Source organism: Alligator sinensis, unplaced genomic scaffold, assembly GCF_000455745.1.
Source record: "Alligator sinensis unplaced genomic scaffold, ASM45574v1 scaffold961_1, whole genome shotgun sequence".
NCBI classification, from domain to species: Eukaryota; Metazoa; Chordata; order Crocodylia; family Alligatoridae; genus Alligator; species Alligator sinensis.
Window position 1 is genome coordinate 232070 of NW_005842737.1, and position 24153 is coordinate 256222.

At 55.6% G+C, this 24153-nt stretch overlaps 1 protein-coding gene across 1 annotated transcript in view; it reads left to right on the forward strand.

Annotated features, from left to right (window-relative positions):
• The window catches only part of SHANK3 (SH3 and multiple ankyrin repeat domains 3), a 513573-nt gene that overhangs the window by 141830 nt on the left and 347590 nt on the right, over positions 1 to 24153 (forward strand). The window contains exons 10-11 of the mRNA XM_025216389.1: positions 14605 to 14944; positions 15121 to 15183. Coding sequence (XP_025072174.1) covers positions 14605 to 14944; positions 15121 to 15183 — 403 coding nt within the window. The remainder of the gene's footprint in view (positions 1 to 14604; positions 14945 to 15120; positions 15184 to 24153) is intronic.

Consider the following 24153-nt stretch of genomic DNA (forward strand, 5'->3'; position numbering starts at 1 on the left):
TGGAAAGCTGGGGTGGGCCGGGCCGGCCACTCGCACGTAGCACCTCCTGACCCCGGACAGGGAGCTGGTCCCCTCTTTAGGCACACCTATGGTGGAGGGCCATCGCCTGCTCAAATCCTGTAACTCTGTACTGTATGTGCTTGCTACCTTGCCGTTTGCACTGGGTGATTCTCAGGTCTTGACCCCCAGCTTCGATCCTTGGTTTGTTCTGGGCTTCTTGCTGCCGGCTCAGACCCACCGCCCTCCGCCGCAGCCCTAGCCACTGAGCTGGACGGCCTACCCCTGGTTGCACTGTTACACCCAGTTTGTATTTCATCCGGAGAAGGACAAGGCAAGACAAAGCAGAGTCATCTGAACCCTGCTGGTTTTGCAAGTAGGCAAAACTTCCAATAGCAGCTATGGACAGTAGAGAAGACATCGATATGTTTGTACCGCGTAGTGAGGTCTCCGGTCCCTCGGAGTCCATCCTCCCAGCCAGGCAGATTTCAGAGTCCTGTTACGCCTTTGTGTTGAGGAGCTTTACCCAGTGCAGATCCCCATGTCTGGTCCCCACCTGAGATAAGTCTCTTGGCCAGTTGAGTAGGAAGCTGGAAAGCTTTGACTCGTGGCGTGAGACCGTTGTTCTACCTGCGGTCATCTTATCGGCCTGCACATCTCGCTCGCTGAAACCGTCCCTCGCGGATCTGCCCTGCTGTGTGCTAATCGTTGTGATTCAGACTGAATTGCTTCTGGGATCAGTTTGTCTGGGAGGAGGAATGAGTGCTGTATCTAGCACCAGAGGGTTCGGGGTCGGAGGCCTTCCCGGCAGTATTGCACGTCTCTCCGTAAGGTAGAGCAGGGTGGCACCTTAGAGACTGACTGATTAGAAGCTAATCACCTTCGAGACTAACCCCTCTGCCCTACCTTTTTCCTGACTGAAGACTAACGCGGCTAATCACCCCTGTATTGTTTCTAGACTGCATTTCTCAAGCTTTAGCTTTTGGCCATTATGTCTCATTCTGCCTGTCTCTGCTTAATCAAAGAGTTGCAACTCCCAAAACCCTCTTCCCCCTGTAAGTACTTGACAGAGATCAGGTCAGTTCTTAACTGCCTTTGGATAACCTTGAGTGGATGAAGTTTCTTTAGTTTCTCACTGTGAGCCAGGTTTTCCAGACCTCAAATCCTTGTTGTAGCTCTTTTTTTTTTTTTCTGAACTTTTTTAACATTCTCGTTAAAGTGCAGACACTGGAAGCGAATATGCTTTCCCAGTAATGATCTCGTTAATGCTGCATATCATCCTCCTCTTTTTACTCAGTATTCCCTTGGCCTATATACCAAGGGGTGTGTATACATATATATATATATATATATAATACCCAACAGTTTTATTAGTTCATTTAGTCACAGAATTGGACAAGGATTTCAAGCTTCTCTGGTTTCCACAAGGGGCATGTCTACATGTGCGCTTTAATGAGCATTAGCCTATTTTAATGTGCATTAAAGTGTCACAAAAATGGTGCTCTTTAGCTAATGTGCATTAAAATAGGCTAATGCACATTTTTCTAGTGCCTCAAAATGGAAGGCATATCTACATGTGTGCTTTAATGTGTGCTAGCCTATTTTAGTGCGCATTAAAGTGTCACAAAACTGTGCTCTTTAGCTACTGCGCATTAAAAGAGGCCAATGTGCCTTTTTCTAGTACCTCACAATGGAAGTACTAGATTTAATCTGCGTTATCTAAGATGCATTAATGAACATTTAGATGTACCCGCAAGGCATTTATACACATGTTCGAGAGAGGGAGCAGGGGGGAGCACTTTAATTAGAGCAGTTCTGAGAACTACTCTAATTAAAGGGCCCTGAGCATCACGTGTATCAGCACCTTGCGCTGAAAAATAATGGTGGGGGCACTTTAACTAAAGCGTGTCAAACGAGCGTTAGTTAAAGCACCCCTTCCTGCCATTTTTCAGCATGGGGATGCTGATGCACACGACACCGGAGTCTGCGGGAGCGCGGTAACTGCTACGCTGCAGCAGACTCAATTAATTGAGTCTTCTCCGATGCACTGTAATTACAGTGTGCCAGAGCAGCCTCGCTGCTTGTGTAGAAGCACCTGGAAATACTAGATTTAATGTGCATTACCTAAAACACATTAATGAACATGTAGACTTAATGCACATTACTTAAAGTGCATTAATGAACGTGTAGACGCACCCAAGGGACTCCTAACTCCTTTTCTGGCTCGTTGTTTTCCAGGATTCAGGTCTCCATTCTTTTAGGGTGACCTGTGCTCCTGCTCCCTAAATGTAGGATCTTGTACCAAGTTGCGTTAAAACACACGTTCATTATTTAACACGCTGCCACGCTTTGTGTTATCTGCAAATTTTACTGGCCGTGATTTTGTATTTTTTTCCCCAGGCCCTTAATAAAGATACTGCCTGACACTTTGCCAAGAACTGATTTCCCGAGGAACTCGGTTGGAAACATCGCTCCTCGCTGATGCTCCCCCATTAACGATTACATCGTAAGATCTGTCAGTTAGCCAGTCTTGAATCCGTCGAATACGCGCCGTGCCAGTTTCGTGTAGCGCTGGTTTTTAATCAGAATAGCGTATGGCATCGAGTCAAAAATCTGACGGGAGAGGATCTGTCAACAAGTGTCTTTGTTGAGCAGAGTTGAAATCTTGTCAGATGAACAGATAGGAGATTTTTATTTTTTTAATGAAAACAATGTCATTAGGCGTTTGTGCGGCGGTGCTCAGGTGCCTGCGCTCGCCGCTGGGGTAGGCGAGAGGGTCTCCAGTCCCGACTGCCTCCATAGGGCTGCTCAGGGCCCTGAAAGGGTCTCGTCTGCCTGGAAGTCATTGATCATTTGTCCTGAGAGGGGACGCGGGGAGCAGCCTTTCCCCCCGGCCTGAGTGGGGAGCAGCTGCGAGCTCGCAGCCCCGGCGCGGAGCAGGGTCGCGTCAGGGGAGCTTGCAGGTGGCCTCCGCGAGCCTCGTCCCCGTCCCCGTTCCACTTGGTAATTTTCCACGATTAAAATGTAAATGTGGTTTCCCGGCCTGGAACTGTGGAAACATTTACTCTCGGGTTGTTTCTGCTCTCGGAGCACATCAGGCCTGAACATCTCTCAGTAATGGAACGACGCTTATTACCGTGAGTTCGTTAGTCTGCCGGCTCAGCTGGGCGCTGGCCGGGGCTTGGTCCAGCTGCTGCCCAAGTGACGGGGGGAGGGGGTGGGGGGGTCAGGAATTCCCTGGGGAAGCCCAGCTTACCTGCCTCCCTGCCCCTCCCTCCACACCAGCAAGGATCTTCAGATCAAAGGCACTAGATTTCCTCTCCTGGAGAGCAAAAGCCAAACAAAGAAGTGGCCGATTAAGCAGACTAGCGAGAGCAAATTGCGCTTCTTTGAGCAACGTTGTCATGGTAACGGGAGTGATTCATTTTGCTCCGAAAGCCCCGGCAAACAGACTTTGATTAAACTCTTCAGAAGAAACAGAAGAGGATCTTCTTACAGGGCCGGGTGAACGGAGCACAGCGCCTCTCTCCAGACCTCGTCCGAGGCCCGTGCCGCCCTCCGTGCAGGCTGGCAGCAGCGCGGGGCCGGGGAGGAGACCGCGGCTCCGCGCTGCGTTTTGGCACGCCGTGGCCTGGCATCTCTCTGGGGAGCCGCCCCGCTGCACCGGCGCGCGGCAGTCTGGTCTCGTGGTGCCACGGGGATGGGCCGCCCCAGGCACGGCTCCTGCACGCTCACTGGTTGCCTCCCCCGGCGGGGCAGGACTCGACGCGTTGCCCAGCGCCCCGGTGCTCAGGGCTCTGCACCATCGCAGCCTTGCCCGTCTACAGCCAGGCGTTTCTCCCCCTAGAAGGGGCAGTCCCCTGTCCATCGCTGTCTGGGCACATTGAAACAGCCACGGGGAATCTCTGCAATGTGGGACCCTGCCGATCCTTCCGCTCATTCGTGCCCTAGCCCTAGCACAGACAGAGATCCCGGAGCTTCCCCGGGGCTTCTTACACAGCAACCGTCCCTCCTGCCCGCAGCAGTTTGGGTGGCCGAGATGCCGTCCTGCTGCTGCTCCCCTCTCCCGCAGGCGCCGGCGTGGCCACTGGCTTTGCCTGCTCTTGAAGACGTGGTACTGCCGTGGCGGGGCTGGCAGGGCATCCTCCTGGAGACGCAGCACGTGCCCACGGGACAAGGTTTTCTCTTGGCACCACTGCACAGTCTTCCAGACTGACACGAGCGGAGCTGGAAGAGGTCCTTTTGCCCTTCTGAGCACCTGTGGTGCTGCTGACGTGGCCACAGCGGCCGGGGGTGATGATCGTGGTCATTGCTCGCCGTCCGTGCTTGCAGAGCTGTGTAGTGGAGGCCAGGCCGGCGTCAGCCTCACTCGGGTGCTGCCCTTTGCCCCGTGGCGCATCCACGCACCCGCAGGTTTGCACGGGCCGGCGGGACTCCAGTCCTCACTCTCTGCCACCTTTCTGGGGTGCCGGCTTTGATTCCTTTGACTCTCAACTCGCCACCCTCGTCTGCTGCTCCGAGTTCACCTTCTTCCGAGTGCCCGTCCTCTCCCCTTGCAGTACGGCAGGCTTGGTGCGGGGAAGCTGCCTTTGAATGGCTCAGTGACCAAGTCATCGTGAGCTGCCGCTATCCCAGCTCTGCATAGCCCCGAGGCCAGAAACCCTGGCACCTTCCCCAGCTGCTGCCATGGCTTTGTGCTGCGCCGTGGACGTGCAACAGCAGCTGAGCAGGTCCCGGCTCTGTGCTGCAGCCGCTGTCAGAGCTGCTTCTCTGCATCCGGACCGCACCAGCGCATGCCCCGCCATACACCCTGTGCGTGATGTCTTGAGGCCTCAGGTGCTGCCTTGCACGGGCAGACTGTCTTGTCCCTGACAGCGCTCAATGCCAGCTGCTTCAGAGGAAGACAGCTGCATTGCTTCGGTGCTGCCGGCAGCCCCACAGACCTCTCCGCTCCTCGTAGCCTTCCTTGCAGCTCAGTGCCGCTGCGAGCCCCCGAGGCCTTCCCCTGCACTTTGGGCCCGGTGCTATGCCACTATGAGATCCTCTTCCACCCTGCCCAAGTAACTGAACAACTGCAAACGTGGCTTCTAGTGCAGCTCGCCTGCATTTCAGCCTCGAGAGAAAGTCCCAGCAAGTTGCAAATAGGAGCAAGACCCTTTCACTCGTTGCGTAGGCTGGTTTTTGGGGACATGAGCACGGTGGAACAGGATCGCGCTGAGGTGCTGAAGTCCACCGAGACACCAGGTAGGCAGCGTGCAAAGGCAGCTTCCCCGGGCGTCTATTGCACCGCTGCCCTGCACTAACGGCGAAGAAGTTGCTTGGAGGTGCTGGTTGTGCGGTGAGGACATGGCGTTGGCCATCGTCTTTCTCCCCAGGTACAGGTGCATGGAAAGACGGTGACTTGCTAGTAGAGAAGCTGAGAGGGGGCTGCTTCTGGGAAGACCCCACACCTGGAGTCAGGAGGGTGGTGCGGATGCCGACCTGAGAGGATTTGGTTTCTGTCTCCAGACCGATACAGATGAGCAGCTAAGGTTTAGGCCGCAACTCCCAGACGATTCTGGTGCCCCGTTCCCTCCCCAAGGGCACAGTCTCGTCATTCTCTTGCATCAAAATGAGGTGAAAATAACAGATTTGCACACTTTTTGATGACGCTGTGGGAGCTCAGCCATTTCCCCTGACATTCACTGGGGGCTTCTGGATGGCTTACACGATGTGTAGACGCAGGAAGTTCCCAGGTTTCTTAGAAAGTTAAACCCTTGCCCTCCATGGAGGGTCTGCTCCAGGAATCCAAAACCCTCAGACCCAGAGGATGGAGGGGAGATCAGAGGGCCAGTGTAGCCCTTGCTCTGCTTTTTGGGGAGGTTGCACCTTCAGGGAGGTGATCGCTAAGTGCATTAATGACTGATGGGTGGGAAGAAGTCGCCTTCTCCACCTAAGTTTAAGACAAGGTTGCAGCGCTGCTCGTGTTTCCCCGTGCACTGCACCGTGCATCTGTCTGAACAGGCGAGAGGAGGCATCTTCACAATCACGGTTGCTTCCTGGGCTTGGAAATGCCTCTCCTTACAGGCCCACAAGCACGGTTTCTCCACGAGGATTGTGAGTAGCAGTTAACTCTCAACGAGAAAGAAAGACAGAAAGAGTTTTTTCATCTGTAGCCAGGTCTGGGAGGGTCGTCATCAACCTTTGAAGTCTTTTTTTTGATAGAACATGATTTTTTGGCTGGGAAAAAGGCCAATGGAAGAGGTTGGGGAGATGGCTGGGAGGGGCAGAAGGAGTCCATGGCAGGTCTCCACCCACGGGGCAGGCCACGGATCAAGGTTTCCAGGCTGTGAGAAATCTATTCAAAAGCCAGTTCTGGTCCAAATCGGATCAAAATCAAAGCATTCCCACCAGCCAGGAGCTCCTCGTCCCCTGCAGCTGGTCACTGCCATCGGCAGCCGTGGTTGCAGCCGGCCCCAGAGCTGCGACCCCGGAGCCCGTCGGGAGCGGCCAGGCTTGGACCCTGCCTCTGCACAAGGCAGCCTGGAGAAGCATCAGCCCCTGCCGGGACGTGGGAAAGCCCCAACACCAAGAGGTGTGGAACGAAGCATTTCAGGCTGAATGAGCGGGCATTTTCTGACCAGACGCTGTTGGAAGTTGGCCGCTGGCTGCGGCCTCGGTGCTGCGCTCTGCGGAGCAAAGAGGTGGCCTGAGCCCCGAAGAGCTCCCCTGCCCGTGCCAGGCAAGAGGATGCAGCAGGCGAGGGACCAGGAGGGACCAAAGGAGCACAAGGAGCAGCAGACAGGGCTCGTCAGCCAATTTTCCGTCTTCATTAGCACCCGGGAAGGCAGAGTAAACCGCGCGTAGGGAGGCGTGCAGGGCAAGCCGCGTGCAGGGCAGCTGACAGCCTTAGTGAGGAGAGGAAAACGACCCCGATGGCTAAGAGCTGCTTTGGAGAGCAAGCGTGTCGGCCCCTGCATCTGCTGTCCCAGTCCTGCACAGGGCACGCAGCGCGGCCGAGGGGCAGCCTCGCGGCCACAGTGCCCTGGAAAGGCAGGTGCAGCTTTGTGTTGTGTCCGCGGAGACCGCAGCCCACAGCTGGCGTGGTGCAGGCTGCAGGTGCCCCCCCTCCTCGTCGCATGCATTGCAGCCACCGTCGCATGAAAGTCAGATGGGGGCAACTTAGCCTGGTTTTGCTGAGGAGCAAACCGCCCCTGGGCACTTCTCTTCTCACCGCAGAGCAGCTGGGGGCAAAGGGGCAGTGGCGTGGGGCGGCGGTAGCCCTGGGACCTGAGGGCACCAGCCCTGCTCCGGTGAGACTGGGCGGTGCACCCAAGTGCTTGTCGGTACTGGGAGATTTGGGGAGGGGGCAGCTGACAGGAGCTCCACCTTCCCGTAGCTCGGGTCTGGGGTGACGGCGCAGGGGACGGCATTTAGCACAGATCCTGGAGCGCCAGTGTAAACGGTGCAGTATCAAGTGGGAAGAGCGCCGCGCCGCACAAGCCCAGCATCCTTGCTGCAGCCAGCGTTCCCAGTCCGGAGGTGGTGACTTTGGACCAGATGCTGCGTGTGGACACCTGGCTCAACTCCCAACACAAATGCCCGACTCCCAGCTCAGCTGCAGCCTGAGATCCCGGCGGCCAGAGGAAGCGCTGCAAGGACACGTGCCAGGCAGGCCTCGAGCTGGGAGGAGCGAGCTGCCGACCGAGCCCAGAGGTGCCGCAACCTCCACCAAGCGGCAGCCCGTTGCGAGGAGAGAAATCCTACCTTATGGTCTACTCTCCTCAGCATAAAGCCCTGTACCTTCTGCAGATGGGTCTGTGGCTCAAGGGTAGGACTCGTCACTCGCCTCGAGACCCATCAGTGATCTGAGCAGAGATCATCCTTGCCTCGAGGGACTGCCAGGGGTATAACCAGTGCGGCCTCACTTGCACGCACTAGCAAATGCACTCGAGCGAACAACCCTCCACCAGGCGCAGAGGCACAAGCTGAAGGGCAGCTCAACAGTCCTTTCCCTCTTTATCTTTCTGCGTCTCAGAGGGCCGCGGCCGGAGCAAGAGCTGCTCTCTGCACCCTGGCAAGCATCAGCTTGTACCCAGCTCCGTCGCTCGTCCGAGGACTGTGGCCTGTGCACAGCACTGCCCGCCTGGCTGCATCAACCCTTGTAGCCATGTCATCTCCCACCCGCAGACCCCTCCACACCTCCTTGTCCACTTCAGGATCAGAATCGCTGCCTTCCATGGGCTTGCTGGAGTCCTGTGTCCAGAAAGGACGTGGACAAGTTGGAGAGAGCCGAGGGGAGGGCAATGAAAATGGTTCGGAGCTGGGGGACAGGACTGGTGAGGAGAGGCTGCGGGAACTGGGCTGATTTAGTCTGCAGAAGAGAAGACCGAGGGGGATTGAATAGCATCCTTCAGCTTCTTAAGTGCAGGGCCCAAAACTGGACGCAGGACTCCAGATATGGCCTCACTGGTGCAGAATGAGGGGAAACGCTCCTACCGATGCAGCCCCGAATGCCAGTCGCCTTCTTGGCACCGAAGGCACACTGCTGGCTCCTGTTCAGCTCCTCGTCCACTGTCCCCCCTGGTCCTTTCTGCAGAGCTGCTGCCCAGCCCGTCACCCCCGCCTGCACCGGTGCAGGGGATTGCTCCCTCCTCAGTGCAGGACTTTGCACTTGTCCGTGTCGAACCTCCTGAGATTTCCTTTGGCCCAGTCCTCCCATTTGTTGCGGTCACTCTGAATCCCTGGTTCCTGATTCTCTCTGCCTGCCTGACTCTCCATCCCCCTTTCAATGCACAGATAAGACCCTGGCTATCCATATCCCCTGGGCCCACGTCTGGGCTCAGCTCCGATTCGGGACATCCTAAACCTGATGCAGCAGGAGCGTGCATTTGGGCCACGGTGTCTGCGCCCAGCTGCGGGCAGCTGGGCCGGGAGGGCTGCAGGCCACGAGCACTCAGCTGGGGCTGCTGGTCCTAACTGGGCTGCACCGGTGAGCGACTGTATCGGGAATCAAGGACCCTGTTATTTAGGAAGGTGAGAGCAGCAGGCAAGGGCCTGTGGACGGCTGGGCTAGGGCCAGCTGCCTTGGAGCAAGCAGCCAGGGGCCACGGGGCTGGTCCCACTGCAGGGACAGGCGCCAGCACAGGGCGGGCAAAGCCCTCGGGTTCGGAGGCAGGGGAGGGAGCCCCTCTGACCAGGTCAGGGGGGGCGAGATAAGGGAGGGGTTTGGGATCAGCAGCGAAACCTGGGGAGCAGCCATAGCAATGGGGAGCAGGACACAGAGGCAGGCATGGACCCCTCGACCAGCTGCTCCGCAGAGCGGACAACGGCATGAATCGTGGCGGCGATGCGTAATGAAAGGCCGTCTCTTGCAGCTGGGGTTGCATCAAGGACATCGTGGAAATTGTGAGTTGGAAGGGACTCCGCGATGCACCCTCCGACCCGCGTGGAGGGGAGGGCACAGGGGCCGGGAGGTGTAGGTCAGCCAGGCGAGAGCGCGGTGCTATCCCTGCACACCCCACACGCACGAGGCAGGTCCTCGGTTGGGAAACGCAGGGAGCATGAAGCGGACGTGCTTGGTGACCTGCTTTCTTCTTGCGCTTTGATCACCAGTTACTCAAAACGGCGGTGACAGGATTGCAACCGTAATAAGACGTGCACGCCAGGGGAAAAGTTGCACAAACAACCTTGGTTCTGGTATTTCCTGACTCCTGTTCCAGCTGAAATCCAGGGGCTGTGGATGCTCGGTACCTCTGGGACCAGGGCCACTCTGTCTCGTGCTGGGCCTGCCAAATCAGCCGCTGCTTTTGAAAATGCCTTTTCTGTCTAATGCACATGTGCAGTTTTCTGCATCCGGCACTTTTGCACAGCTCACCGCCATTGTATACAGTCACGCCAAATCCCAGCTAGACCCAGCAGCGTCACTCACGTCCTGCTGTTTAACCCGGTCCCTCTCTGGGCTGTATTCCTCTTATGTAGGAGATGATCTTCGGTTTGGTCCTGATCCAGAACTGGCTGGGACTGGACACAGGTCATCTCCGGACTGATCTCGGATGTACCCGCTGAGGCCAGCGCCCGGCTTGCCATTGCTTTGCAGCGTTCGGTCGTGGTTGTGGAGCCCGCCTTCCTCCGCAGCGTGCGATCGGATGATACAAGGGATGTTCAGCTCCTCCTCTGTTTAAGGGATGATGTGATGGTTGAGGTGCGGGAAAAAGTCCCCTGCAATGTGTAAGGGAAATGACAGTGCCTGCCTCGTCGGCTAAAGTGCACGTCAAGGTGACTAACTTGTGTTAATTAGCTCACATACCACTTTACCTCTGGTGCTGTAAAGTCCTTTCGACTGCTGTCAGCGGTCCCCAGGGTGATACACTGCGTGCCTGGTTGACTAACAGCTGCTGGCTCACACCGAGCGTGAATCAGACTGTGTCTCCCTGTGCCACACCTGACCCCACACGCTCGTGGCACTCCCACCCGTGCCCCATGTTCGTGCTAGGGCGTTTGGTCGCTGTTTGGAGAGCAGAGGCTGGGACAGACTCTTGGCACTGAAGCATCACTGCACGTGCAGCTGTGACAGCTGTGGAGAGGAGACTTGCCCGAGACTAGCAGGGTTTCCTAGCTGAGGTGTTTATTCCTTCCCAGTCGCTGAGAAGCCTCTTATCTTTTAAGAAACCCTACTGCTTGAACAGCCATTTTCCCTGAGTTGTTTCCAATTATCCTCCTAATGAGCCCTTTCAAGAGCCACCTCCAAAAACTCCTTGAAGAAGAGCTGTGACTTTGACCCTGGCCAGTCCTGCTCAACCTCTGCGTCTCCCCAGGGTCCGAGTCAATTGAAGTCAGGATCATAAGAGCAGCTCACTTGCTAACAAGGCTATTAAAGGAAACACGCATGCGACCACCTCAACATACAATTATACATTTTCCCTAAGCAATTAGCATCCAGAAACCGATAATTAACTCGTGCAGCACATTACAGCGGAACCCAAACCAACCTCCTGCTTGCTGGAGAGCTTTCCTCCAGCCCCGGTGCTTTGTCACGACACTCCTCCCCGCCATGGTCGGGTAGCAGGTGCCACGGTGTCGGTGCAAACGCGAACCCGGGAGAGATGCGCTAGATGGAGCCTGCTCTTGCAGGCCTTTATGCAAATGAGCCATCCTTGCACTTTGGAAGCAGCCTCGTTAGCTTTGGTGGGTGCAAGAGGAGCAGGTTCAGGCCTCTGGATTGCACATGGTGGCTGGAGGACCCTGGCTCCCAATTCCTGCCCTTGCTGCACTTGCCAGGTTATACGGGTCCTCGTCTCAGATGTCTGGATAGTGTCTCATGCACGCAAGGCTTTTCACCTGGAGCAAAGGGCTAATTTCTGTATTTGCTGCATCCAAACACCACCGGGCGCAGCAGAAAGGAGCTGCCCTGGGGAGGCTTTTCCAGACCTTGAATCATTCCCGTCGCTCTTTTCTGAGCCCTTGCCAATGGGTCAACGTTGGCTTTAAAGTAGGAACGCTGGAACCGGGCGTGTCGTCCAGTGATGGTCTCACTACTACCACACGCCAAGGGAAAACCGGCCCCTTATGGCTTCGTCTTGTTCCCCTGCTAGTTAGCCCCAGGTGCAAGTTAGTCCTTTTAGAGGCAGCGTTGCATCAAGACCTTCTGCTCCACTGGGGTCCACTTCGACTCACGAGTCCTTTCTGCATCGCTGCTTTCCAGGAGACCGTCCCCCGTGCTGCCAACACGACTTGGTGTCGGTCTGAGAGCCATGCCCTTGCACTGAGTTAGATTAAAACACTCAGCCCAGCTCCCCAGGCAGTCCAAGCATCTCTGGAGAACTGGCTTAATTGTTATTATTTACCGCCCTACTGGTATTTGTGTCCTCTACAGATTTTACCAGCAACTTCTTTAGGTTTTCTTCCAGGTCACCAGCAAAGGTATTGAGTAGCCCTGGGCTGGGGTGGGAAACCTGCAGTCACCTTAGGAAAAACAGCCCTATTGGGTCAGACCCCCCGGTTCGTAGTTACCGTTTTGGGCTTTGCACAGTGCTCGTCTCTAAAGTCAGAAGTGGGGCAGGACGAAGCCTAGACCCAAATTCAAGCGGGGAGAGGATGCGCGGTGGGAGTCCACTTCCCACGTCTTGGCACCTGGTGGGACATCGGGCACGGTCCAGCGGGGCAGGAGGAGAGAAAAGCTGTGAACTCGGCCTGGGGGACGGAAAGGGTTTGCGCTCTGTACCAGCATCCGAGGAAGGGTCTGATCCCTTGTCTGCAATCGCTCCGACGGGGTGCCGGACACAGGCTGATGGAGGCTTAGGCGCCGCTGTGAACTCGGGCCCTTGGAGCAAGGCTCCACATCCACGTGATTAAAACTGATCTGAGAGCAAATGCATCAAGTTGCTATGACAACATGAGTTACAGCAGACTAAAATGTCTATATTTTGAACATACGAGATTCTTCTCTTGAGCCAAGCATGTGAGAGCACGGCAGGGCTGGTCCGTGCTCCCCGGGCATCGAAACGGGGAGGAAGAGAGCCCTGAAACCTGTCTCGATGCAGAGCAAGGAGCCCTTCTCCCCCTGGGCCCACGGGCTTCCCTGCTGCCTGTCGCATACATAGTTCGGCCGTGTTTGGGGTTCACTTTGAAGTGTGCAAGTTACTATGGAAATAGGGACAGGACAAGGAGCGGAGCCCAGGGCCGTGTGTGAATGCAGACTACAGGCAGTGCACCTCGGTGAGCAGGATCACACCACTTCTCCAGGCTTCCCCAGAGAGCTCGTTATCAGCTCGTTAGCTGACACACATTAGCACACTTTAAGCACCACTCAGCACCCGGTGTAGACAGGCTTAACACCTTTAACAGCCGGCGACCACATGCGGAGTTGCTCTGGGACAGCAAACCTCAAGGCAAGGAGGCAGAGATCACCTGTGTGGGGCAGGTGTCACGAACGAGCTGCTGTTCGGGGAACAAACGATGCTGGTTTGGAAATGTCCAGAAATCTGGCGAGGGGAGATTCACCTCCCTGCAAACAGCCGAGTTATGTGGTTGCAGCTTTTTTCCTCGCGGCAGCTCTGGGTTTTCCCAGATGTTCTGCGGCCTGGTTGTGAGCTGGTCACGGTCCGGGATAGGCTGCCTGCTCGCGCAGACCGCAGCCTGCCGACCAACGTTAGCAGGGTTAAATTGCGTCCATGCTAGGTCTAAAATGTGCCCGCAGATGTGCTTCACAAAAACACCTGTTTTGCTAGTCTGGACAAGGCTGATGGTGCTTCTGCTGCCGTCTCCACCCCCAGCAGTGTGGTCTGCACGGTGCCCAGGACACTTTCATCACCGCCGCTGAGGCTACCTCACAGCACTTGTGATTTCTTCTCCACCCGAGGGCACGTGGGATGTCAGGACAGGAGATGGACCCTGACTCAGATCAAGGCACACAATCTCCGTGTTCCTTCAGCAGCTTTCCCTCCCCCTTCCCAGCCCTGCACTGCCCTGGGACCCTGCTCCTTCATCACCTATTTTCCAGCCCCAAAAGGATTGTGTGCAACTTGCTTTGTAGTGTGATGCACTGTTGGTCCCTAATGGGTCTCTCTGGGCTTGGGGTTTTGCACTGATGGTCACTAATTGGGCTCTCTGCAGTTGAGTTATTGCAGTAGCGGTTTCTAACAGGGCTCTCTGGGCTTGGGTTTTGCCTTGATGGTCACTAATGGGGCTCTCTGGGCTTGGGGTTTTGCACTGATGGTCACTAATTGGGCTCTCTGCAGTTGAGTTATTGCAGTAGCGGTTTCTAACAGGGCTCTCTGGGCTTGGTTTTGCATTGATGGTCACTAACAGGGCTCTCTGGGCTTGGGGTTTTGCACTGTTAGTTTCTAATGGGGCTCTCCGGGCTTGGGGTTTTGCACTGATGGTCACTAATTGGGCTCTCTGCAGTTGAGTTATTGCAGTAGCGGTTTCTAACAGGGCTCTCTGGGCTTGGTTTTGCATTGATGGTCACTAACAGGGCTCTCTGGGCTTGGGGTTTTGCACTGTTAGTTTCTAACGGGGCTCTCTGTGCTTGGGGTTTTGCACTGATGATCAGTAGTGGGGCTCTATGGGCTTGGGGTTTTGCACTGATGGTCACTAACAGGACTCTCTGTGCTTGGGGTTTTGCACTGATGGTCAATAGTGGGGCTCTATGGGCTTGGGGGTTTGCACTGATGGTCACTAACAGGGCTCTCTGTTTGGGGTTTTGCACTGATGGTCAATAGTGGGGCTCTCTGGGCTTGGGCTTTGCACTGACGGTCACTAACAAGGCTCTCTGTGCTTGGGGTTTTGCACTGATGGTCACTAACAGGACTCTCTGTGCTTGGGGTTTTGCACTGATGGTCACTAACAGGACTCTCTGTGCTTGGGGTTTTGCACTGATGGTCACTAACAGGACTCTCTGTGCTTGGGGTTTTGCACTGATGGTCACTAACAGGACTCTCTGTGCTTGGGGTTTTGCACTGATGGTCAATAGTGGGGCTCTCTGGGCTTGGGCTTTGCACTGACGGTCACTAACAAGGCTCTCTGTGCTTGGGGTTTTGCACTGCTGGTCACCAGCGGGGCTCTCTGGGCTTGGGTTATTGCACGGTCAGTCACTGACGGGGCTCTCTGTGCTTGGGTTTCTTGCAGTGCCTTTTAGAGAAACCCCCAGCTACACGAAGAGGAGACGGATCACGGGTGCCGGCGGCCTCTCCTCCCCGCGCCTGCTGCAGCGCTCCGCCAGCGACAACAACTTGAAAGCCGAGAGCCGCCCGTCGTACTCGCCAGTGCCCTCGCTCCGCAGCCTGCCCCCACAGCTGCTGGCGCAGATGCAGGAAGCGGCTGTCGGGGTGGGAGTGGGGGACAGTAGCCTGGTGAGCACGGGCAGCTCCCGGAGCGCGCACAGCCGCTCCCCGTCTCTGCAGCGCGTGCAGGAAGAGAAGGAGGTCGACATTCACACTCTCAGGAGAAGCAGCCGGGGCAAGGCCAGGTAAGCGAGGCCGTGGGGAGGAGGGAGAAAGGAAGCTCGCTGCGTGCCCTGCAGCCCCTTGCTGTCCCTGGCTGAGTTGGGAGCGGACAGGAAGGGGCTGCTGGGTGGCGTCTGGGGTCCTTGCCTGGGTCCGGCCCCAGAAAACCGGCGTCCTGCTGCACCCTTCTCTTCGTCAGCTGTTCCTGTCAAATGGGGCTTGGGCTCTGGCTCGCCCAGCGAGCGGCACGGCCGCCCCGTCGGTATCGGTATCACCGGGAGGCCCCGGCCCCCTCCGTCTCTCCGGGGCCACGGGCGCCTCGAGGACCCCATTTGACCGAGGAACTAGCGGGGTGTGACGGCCCAGCACAGTGCCCTGGTCTTGGAGGCTCTGCATCTCTCTCATCAAGCACCTCGGGGAGCGGGCACTGTCCTTGGCGCTGACCGCTCGCGTCCAGCCTGGTTCTCAGCGGGACGCAGCCGGGGGCCGTTTCCTTTCTCTCCTCCACAACTCCCCTGTCCTGGTCTAATTCTGCGCGCCGGGAAACCCACGGGTACCTCGGTTGTGTTGCCGAGCGTGTTGTTGCTGGCCCAACGAAGCGTATCTCGAGAACAGCTGCTTGGAGGTAGCCATTGCAGACAGACCAGTGTCCAAAGCGGCCGGACTGACTTCCTGGCCGGGCTCGTCCCTCTGCCTCCGGCTGTGTCCTGAAGGACCCGTGGGCAGCCACGGGCCCTGTGTGTTTGGAGCGGTCTAGTGGGAGCTCTGCCACCTCTCCGTGCCGGACGAGTGGAGATCCTGGCGCGAGAGTGCGTGTCCAGGCACATAGCCATCGCTTGGGTCGCACGGGAGAGCTGCCAGCACGCTGCTGGCGTTTTGTTTCAGAGAGCTTTATTGAATCAAGTACACAGGAACAAAGTAATGCATGCTTTCTCCTATGACTTCCCCATCACGCGTTGACCTTGCAGGGCATGTCTTCAGGTCTCATTGGCGAGTAGTTTTATTTGTAAAGGGGGACGACAGGATGCTGGAAGATCCTGGCCTTCGGTTAAGGACAGAACAGTCTGTGTCAGACCAGCTCTTCTTGCCTGAAGAGAAGTCTTCCCTCTCTGACGTGCTTCAGGGTTGTTTTAAATAATAAATAAGTAGAAAAGACTTACTAACGGGTGGTGGCAACTGCCTTGTCTCTTCAGAAAGCTTAGGGAAATAACTAGAAGGTAAGTTTTGAATGAGTCAAAAACTGGGTAGGAGGCAGAAAAAGAGTAAAAGTAAGTGGTCATTTTTTATCATATAGGAAGGTGAAGAGCAGAGAGGGCTCATGAGTCACTGCTAGGTTCAGGCTCGTTTGCTGCACTTATCTGGGCAAGGAGGTGACCAGCGAGGTGGCACAACGTGTGACTCACAAAAGTACGGAAATTAGTCAGGACCAAACAGAGCCACAATGAACTTGTTGAAAGTCTAAACCATTTGGAGGACGGGGAATGTGTCATCAAATACAGGGTAGCATGAATACACGTACAGGTTAGTGAAAAGGTCGAGGGTGTGGGTGGTCTAGATGCCAGCGGTGAGTTAAGGTCGGGAGCTGAAGACAGGAATTGAGACACCGGCCGAAGGTCTGGAGGGGGCCAGTCAGGAGACACCGGCTGCGATGCTGACCACCCATGGAGCAAGTGCAGATACTATAGCAGCTGTCCGTCCCACACATGGTTATCGTGGCCCATTGCAAGGGCTCGCTTACCTGGTCATTGCTTATGAGAGTAACTCTGGCCCAGGAGGATGGCTAAGGAGAGCAACCCTGGCGGTACTGCACGCCGGAGAGAAACCTCTGAGCTGCTCCCACACATGTCTAGGTTTGCAGTTCATTGCCTCAGCGAGGGAAGGACCCGGGCTGTCATCCCAGACAGCTCAGTGGAGACCTCTGCTCAGCCTGTGGGTCGAAAAGCCAACCCAAGGGTCGAGAACCGCATGGGAAGATGTAATGATGCCTCTGGAAAGCCGCGGTGTGGCCTCCTCCGGGCACCCCGTCTCCAGCAGGACGCGTGGGCTCGCAGGGCTGGGGGCAGAGATAAGCAAAGGGAACGATCGGGGCTGGGAAATCTCGTCTGAGAGAGGCTGAGGAGGCTGGGATGGTTTCCTTAGAAACAAGATGAGCGAGAGGGACACAATAAAAGTGTTAAAATAGTAGATGGGATAGAAGAGGGAAACGGGGACCTGCTGTTCTCCCTGTCTCATCGCACAAGGAGAAGGTTCATGCCGTGTAATTAAAAGCTGACAAATACAGAAAAGGAAATGCTTTTTGCACACAACATGTAATTAGCTTCGGAACTTGTTGAAGTCGGCGAGATCGTAAGGCTCGGAGCAGGGTTGGACGTGATACGAGTAGCAGGAACGTCCGTCGCTTGTGCGGTTAATGATGGTACAAATGTTGGAAACGTTTTCAAAATTATCCGAAGTGTCCAGTGCTGCAAAGCGATGGAGTCCGCGTGCCGGTGACGTGGACCCTGCGCCCGATGCATCGCCTGCGTTCCCGAGTAGTGTGCGAGGGTCTGACCTGGGGAGCGGTGGGGTGCAAAGGTTTAGGAGGTGGATCGGGCGCAGGGTCCGTTTCGTGGGGAGGCGCCCAGGGGCCCCTCCGAGAAGCAAAGCCAAGCATCGGAGCCCATGGAAACCCATGTCTTCTGCCTGCTTCAGGGCGTGGGTAGCTCTGGGTGGTCGGGGCCGGTTGTATTTCTCCTATTCGAGCGCTTGCATTGCATTTTGCTGGGTGTCTGTGTCCTTGTGAGGCACCTGGACCTCGTGGGTGGGCTTTGGGGAGAGGGGCTATGGGGAGGATTGTGAGGCCTAGGGCAGGCAAAACACATAGGGTGCATTGGCCCAAATGCTTATTTTCAAAACAGGAATGACCTCGTGAATATTGTGCTGGGCTCTGAGAAGATGCCTTCTCCCCATAACTACTGTTAGGAGAACAAACGAGATCCTTGGTGAATTAAAGGAAGGGTTAGAAAACAAAGGCTGATGTATCAGACAACTGGAGGTCTTCCTCGGCCCTTGTGTCCTGTTAGGCTACCTCCCCTGGTCAGTGGTTAAAGGCATGTATTTTATGTAGGGAGACTCCAGTATGAGGGTTGTCTGCGCGGTCCCGTAGATCATCGTGTGCTGTTGCCATGATACAGTTTAAATCTACAAAGCAATGATTTAGTTCGGAAAGCATATGAGTTAGAGGGCCCTTAATCAAGGGATGAAAGCAGTGAAAGCAGAGAAAAAGGTCATGAGTGCCTCGTTTTAACCCCTTCTCACACCCAAAAGAAATGATGCAGGGATGCCTGGTACATAGTGGGCACAACTACACGAGATGCTTAATGTGCATTAGACTGATTAACTGCACGTTACAGTGTCATGGCAAACACTGTGCTATTAGGCTAATGCGCAGTAGTGTTAGTCTGCTGCACATTAACTGTCATGAAAGAAGTGTGCGTTCATGCCGATATGCACTAGGGCAACCAACGGTGCATGTATTAGTACTTCCTTTTGCAAGTACTAAATTTAATGCACAATAAGCACTGCACATGAATGAATGTGTAGACTCGCCCAGTTAGCACTGCAGACCAACACTGTTATGGCCTAGTTGGGACCCAAGGATAGAGCCTCAAAGTTCACCTCTGCCTGTTAACGTGTGAGAGTCGCACAGCCTTGTCCAGACTAGCATGATGCGTGCATTGGCTACCAACATTTTTTCTAGCATGGGCACATCCTCTGAGGGGCTATTTCATCTCCCCAGCTCTTGTCAAACATGAACTGATTAAGCCCAGAGGTTATAGCGCACAGACACCTGAGCACGGTCTCCCAACTCGATGGCAGTGCAATGGACAGAGAGCATGTCCTGCCTTCTCCGAGTCCTAAGTGCCCTGTCGTTGAGTGCAACGTGGCTGCAAGGCTGCAGCCAGAAATGCAAAGGCCGTAGCAGTTATATAGTTGCCTTAAACAAACTTTCTGAAACGCTATAACAGCATGCCAACTCTATGTCACCGAGCCGTGGCGCAATGCTTACTGATGACCGCACCCACGCAGCAATTATAGTTCCAAGCATTGGGTCAGAAAACTTAAAACTCAGCTAGTGAGGGAGAGCCTAACTGTCCCAGGCTGAGTGGCTCCAGCAGGTCAGCTCACACTGCCAAAAAGCCCCTCTCTCACTGTTTTATTCATCTAGATTTTGCATTATCTCATCTTGTAAGTTCCAAAAACCAATCAGATTTAGCCCAAACTTTCTACACGCATTCATCTGGCTATTCCTCGTGCACAAAACCTCTTCTTTGCCTGTTCTTGGTGACTTTCACTCACCTTTTCTCCTACAGTGGCACATCTATGCCATATGACACAATGCACAATGGGCTGGATCCTCGTGCTCAGTGAGTAGTCGTCCGTGGCTCACTCAATGTCTAGTTGGGAAGAGGTATCAAACTGGGTTCCCCAGAGGTCTTTTTTGAGGCTGGTGCTGTTTAGCATCTTCATTAATGATTTGGAGGATGGGATTGAATGCACAGTTAGCAAATTGTAGGTCACACCAAGTTGGGGGGAGTTGCAGGCACCCTGGAGGGCCAGGCTAGGATCCAGAATGACCTGGATGGACTGGAGAAAACCGAATAAAATTTACCAAGATTAAGGATCAAGTCTCACACTTGGAGGTGGAATAATTGCACGTACAAACACAGGCTGGGGAATGACTGGCCGGGCTGCAGTGCTTCAGAGAAGGACCTGGGCGTTGCAGTAGACCATGAACCGAATGCGCCAACGTTGCGCTCCTGTTGCAGGAAGAGGAGCAGCCTCCTGGGGTGCATGAAGAGGAGGGTCCCTTGCAAGCCCAGGGCAGTGATTCTTCTGTCCTATTCGGCACGGGGGAGGCCTGCCCTGGACACTGTGCTCCACTTCAAAAAGGCTGTGGACAGTGTGGGAAGGGTCCAACTCAGAGTGACAACCGTGGCTAGAGGCCGGGGAAGCAGGACTGCTGGGGTGAGTGAGGTGGAGAAGAGAAAACTGATGAGGGGTGGGATTTGATGACAGTCCTCAGGTACCTGAAGGGCGATGACGGAGAGGATGGAGATGGTCTTTTCTCTGAGTACACCACTTCCCAGTGGTCGGTAGCTAACGTCCGTCACATCTGGCTTATTTCTTCTCTCATCTTCTCTCCGTGGTGGGGGCTGGGTGTGCAGCACAGTGCTTTGTGGGGGTTCACACGAGTAGGTGCCTTCTGCTCCGTGTCCCTGTGGGCAAAGGCAGGTAGAGGATCACTCCTGGCCAAGTTGTTGAGAAATTTTGTGTTGTTCCCCGTCTCAGACCTGTCCCCAAGGCGCCCCTGTCTCCGGAGCAGACCAGCCTTGCCCGGGGCAGCACGCGGCCCTGGGACCCGGGAGAGGGGCTGCTGGCGGTGTGCGAGGCGACAGCGAGGGGGGAAACCTGGAGCGTGACGTGATCGCTCGCGGAAGGCCGTGCAGAGAGCAGAGGACAGGCTTCCTCGTGCCACCCCGGGCAGGAGCGGGGCCGGTGAACCTTGTGCTAGGATCCCCGTGGTGCGGTGTTGGGGAGCGACGGTTTTGGCTAAACGGATGGGTTGAGCCCACGTTGTCTGGGTACACGTGAGCTGGGGGTACAGCTACGTGAGCCCAGCTAAGGCACACGGGATATGCAACGCTGGTGCTAAGGGGCCTTTCTTGTGCAAGGCAGAGGACTGTAGGCGTGGAGCGGGAGAGGTCCTCTCTGCTAGGGCAGGTGCTTAGATGTGTTGCAGCCTGGCCCTTTTGCGTCTCCGGGGAGCGCTTGCGCTAACCAGCGTTAGAACAGGGTCGGGGTGCCCTCATCTGTCCTTGCCCCTAGACACGCGAATGTGCACGGCTGCTCTGGTCTGATGTCTCCCCCCTTCCAGGAGAGTTTGGCAACTTCAGCTCCCTCGTGCTGGTGCTTCAGCTGAAAGCCCCGGGAAGCAGAGGCCTGGCGCTGCCCTCCCCTCTGCCCTGGGAGGGCTCCCGTGGAAGGGCTGAGGCAGCCACGATGCTGTCCGGACAGTGCCTCGTTGCCGTCCAGTCCCGACGCCCATCGTCTGGATCCCTCCATTCCCCCGTTTGCCCCATCCGCTGGTCCCTCATCCTCTCACACATCCACTTCTAAGACGTTCATTGCCATCTTCGAAGCTTTGCGTGTCTTCGCCCATCCTTCCTGCTCTCCCCCACCCGCACTCTCAGCCTCACGCCGCTGTTGGCCGGCTCCTTGCACACCCAGCCCCGGCCTTTCTTCCCTGGGCCCCCTGTGCACGTTCAGCCCCTTGCTCCCATCCTCAGGGCCCTGCCTTGTCAGACTCAGTGATGTTGTTGTAAATACACCCTGTTCTTCCCCCAGCCGCTATCTGTGCTGGGGCTGGGAGCGCCGCGGAGCCGGGACCGTCACTTCCAGCACATTGTGGGCACGGCCGGGAGCGATTGCTCCATAGCACCGGTCAGAGAAACCCACTGGACATCGGGCACCAGCTGAGACTGCTGTTGCCAGCTGACAGCTGGCTTACCTGTCTTGCCAGCCCAGCCTACCTCCTACAGCCAGACCTGCCACTGCTGTTACTAAAAGCAAGCCACTGGGTGGCACTTCGACTAAAAGAGACGACCCTGCGGTGGGAGCGTAGCCCAACGCCTCCACAAAGCATCCAGACGCCTGCGTAGCATCACCCCAACCAGGCTAGCGAGGTCCGCTCCCTTCTTCAAGACACTTCTCCTCCTGGGGTGAAGCTCTTCGCCCTTCTCCTGCCTTTCTGTATGTCCCCGACCGCCTTCTTGGTTCATTTCAGATACTTCGTGGCTCGAATTGGTGCCTCGGGGGTCAGAGAGCAGGGCTCACGATGGCAATGCAGCGGCTTATAGTCCGAGCCCGTCCTACCGGAGTTTGCCGTCGAGCCAGGCTCTGCAGTGGGGTGCAGAGAGCTAAGGGAGGGTTTGTGTGTTTGTAATGAAAGAATCGCCCTCGCTAAGTGAGTTTTGGTCTCCGCTTTATTCTTTTCCAGCTAAAACGTTTCAGAAAGAGCATCCCCTTGTCCAGGCAACCGGAGACCCTGTTGGCTGCCTCTGTCATTGCCCCCTAAAACCTAGGTGCTAGAAATGCCCCCTGCTTCCTTCCCCCAGCTCCGCAGGGCGGACCTGCGCGCAGCCGGGGGCACGGTCAGATGAAAGGCTCTTGCCGGCTTCAGCGAAGCGCGAGCGCCGAGGCCCCTCGCGCAGCCTGGGCTGTGCGTCAGGAAGGGAGCGCGGGGCGCACAAGCACCCTCCCGCGGAGAAGCGGTTCTGGTGAGACACGTTTGCGGGTCCCTGCCGCTCAGCTGTTCTTTTTCAGCAGCGCGAGCAGCTCTTGGCAGCGTGCACCGAGGCTTCTGCTCCTGACACCAACTCACCATACGCCTGGTTTCTTCTTCCAAACAGCAGCCAGGGAACATTGCTAGCTGATGGCTACGCACGGAGTTGGAGTTGGAGTTGGAGTGGGATTGCAACAAGATGGTGGGCTCGGTTGAGATACGCCAGGTGCACGCGTCCTGTCGGCATCGTTCTCGGCGAAGCCGCGTGCGGTGTCGGTGAAACAGCCAATACTGTGTTGGGCTCGGTAGTTGTCCACTGATTGTTTTGCACTTGATTTCTGAGGTCAGTTCGCAGTCTGTTCGTGTGAGATGGGGTGTCCCCCGCCCCACCCAGCAGGAAGCTTTAATTGTCACCAGAGCTGAGAGCAGTTTGCTGGCCCAGTAACATTTCAATGTCCAGCTCCTGTTTCCTGAAACAAGACCTAGTTCTGTGACAAGTGGTGAGACAACAACCAGTGTGTGGCATATTCTCAAATCCTGAAAACTTTGCAAAAACATAGGCTTTGACATCCAGCCTGTTATTAAAATTGGTACCGAGAGCATGCATAGGCTTCAGTTTTCTTTGCATTGTGCTAGGCTCTGCCATGTCATCTGTGTTCAGAGCTATCTTGGCTTTAAGTGCTGTCTCATCCTGTAAATCCTGAATGTCTTTCTATTTATTCTGTGTTTGGGAGAGGATTTAAAAGGAAAGAAGCATCTTGGCAACATTGCCATTTTTTTCCAAGAAGGAAAGAGCTTCTGAGAGTCAACTAATGGGTAATGCCAGTGTCATATATAATATATCAGCATGGGATTTGGCCTCAACACAAGTCCGGTCATAGCACCCCTATGCTGCCCATTTCTTGACCCCGCTGTTCCCAAGGGCCATGACTTCAGCCATACTAATACTTTGGGTGCCAGGCCCTTCTGCAGAGATGCAGCTAGGGTTTGGCCGGTCCCAGAGGTCAGTTGGATGTTGGTTGAATAACGAGAACTTGAGGCAAATGAAAATAAAGGGCTAATACCATCCATCCCTGGATATACAGGGAGAGCAAGTAGGATCCGAGAGGTGATTTTGCTCCTGTATATAGTATCGGTTCCCTCTTCCTTTCAGTATCCAGTCTCTGCCCCTGTGCGATGCCAGGCCAATGGGCTGACCCAGGCAAGGGCACTTCTTATTGCTGTGGCCGGTGCCGGAGACCGTGTCCAGTTCTAGCGCCCACGTTTAAAACAGGATATTGGAGCAGGGGAGAAGATGCAGAACAGAGCCACAAAAATAATTTGAGCACTAAAGCAAATACGTTAGCACGGGAGACTTTAAAGAGCTCAGTCTGTTCAGGTCCTCCAAGGAAGACTGAAAGGTGACTTGATTACGGCATAAAGGTGTGGCGGGCCAGTAGGGGGCGCTCCTGCGTTGAGCCGCCCACCTCCCTGCTCCCGACCACCTTCCCGGCTCCGAGTGCCTCCCTTAGGGTGCCTCCCGTCCGGCCGACCCCTTCCCTGGAGCACACCCGCTGGCCTGGGGGTCCCGCTGCCACCATCCAAGGCTCTGGACTCACTTCTGGCTCTGCGCACCTTGGAAAACACAGGCCTGATCGTCCAATGGGTGCTAGACCCAATACAGGCACTTGGGGCACTTCCCCAAGTCAGGGGCTGATTAGGAAGCCTCCCTCAGTCCACCGACCTAAGGGGCCTCCTTGGCATAATTTAGACCCACCCTCAATAAGTCTCCCACACCGGTCACAAAGGAGAACTTTATTGATTACAGGGGTAGGGCGGAAACAGGGTAAAAGGTAGAGCAATATCAAGAAATCTTACAGGAATATCAAAGGAATCCCATAGAGCAAACCAGGGTGGCTGAGGTAGCCG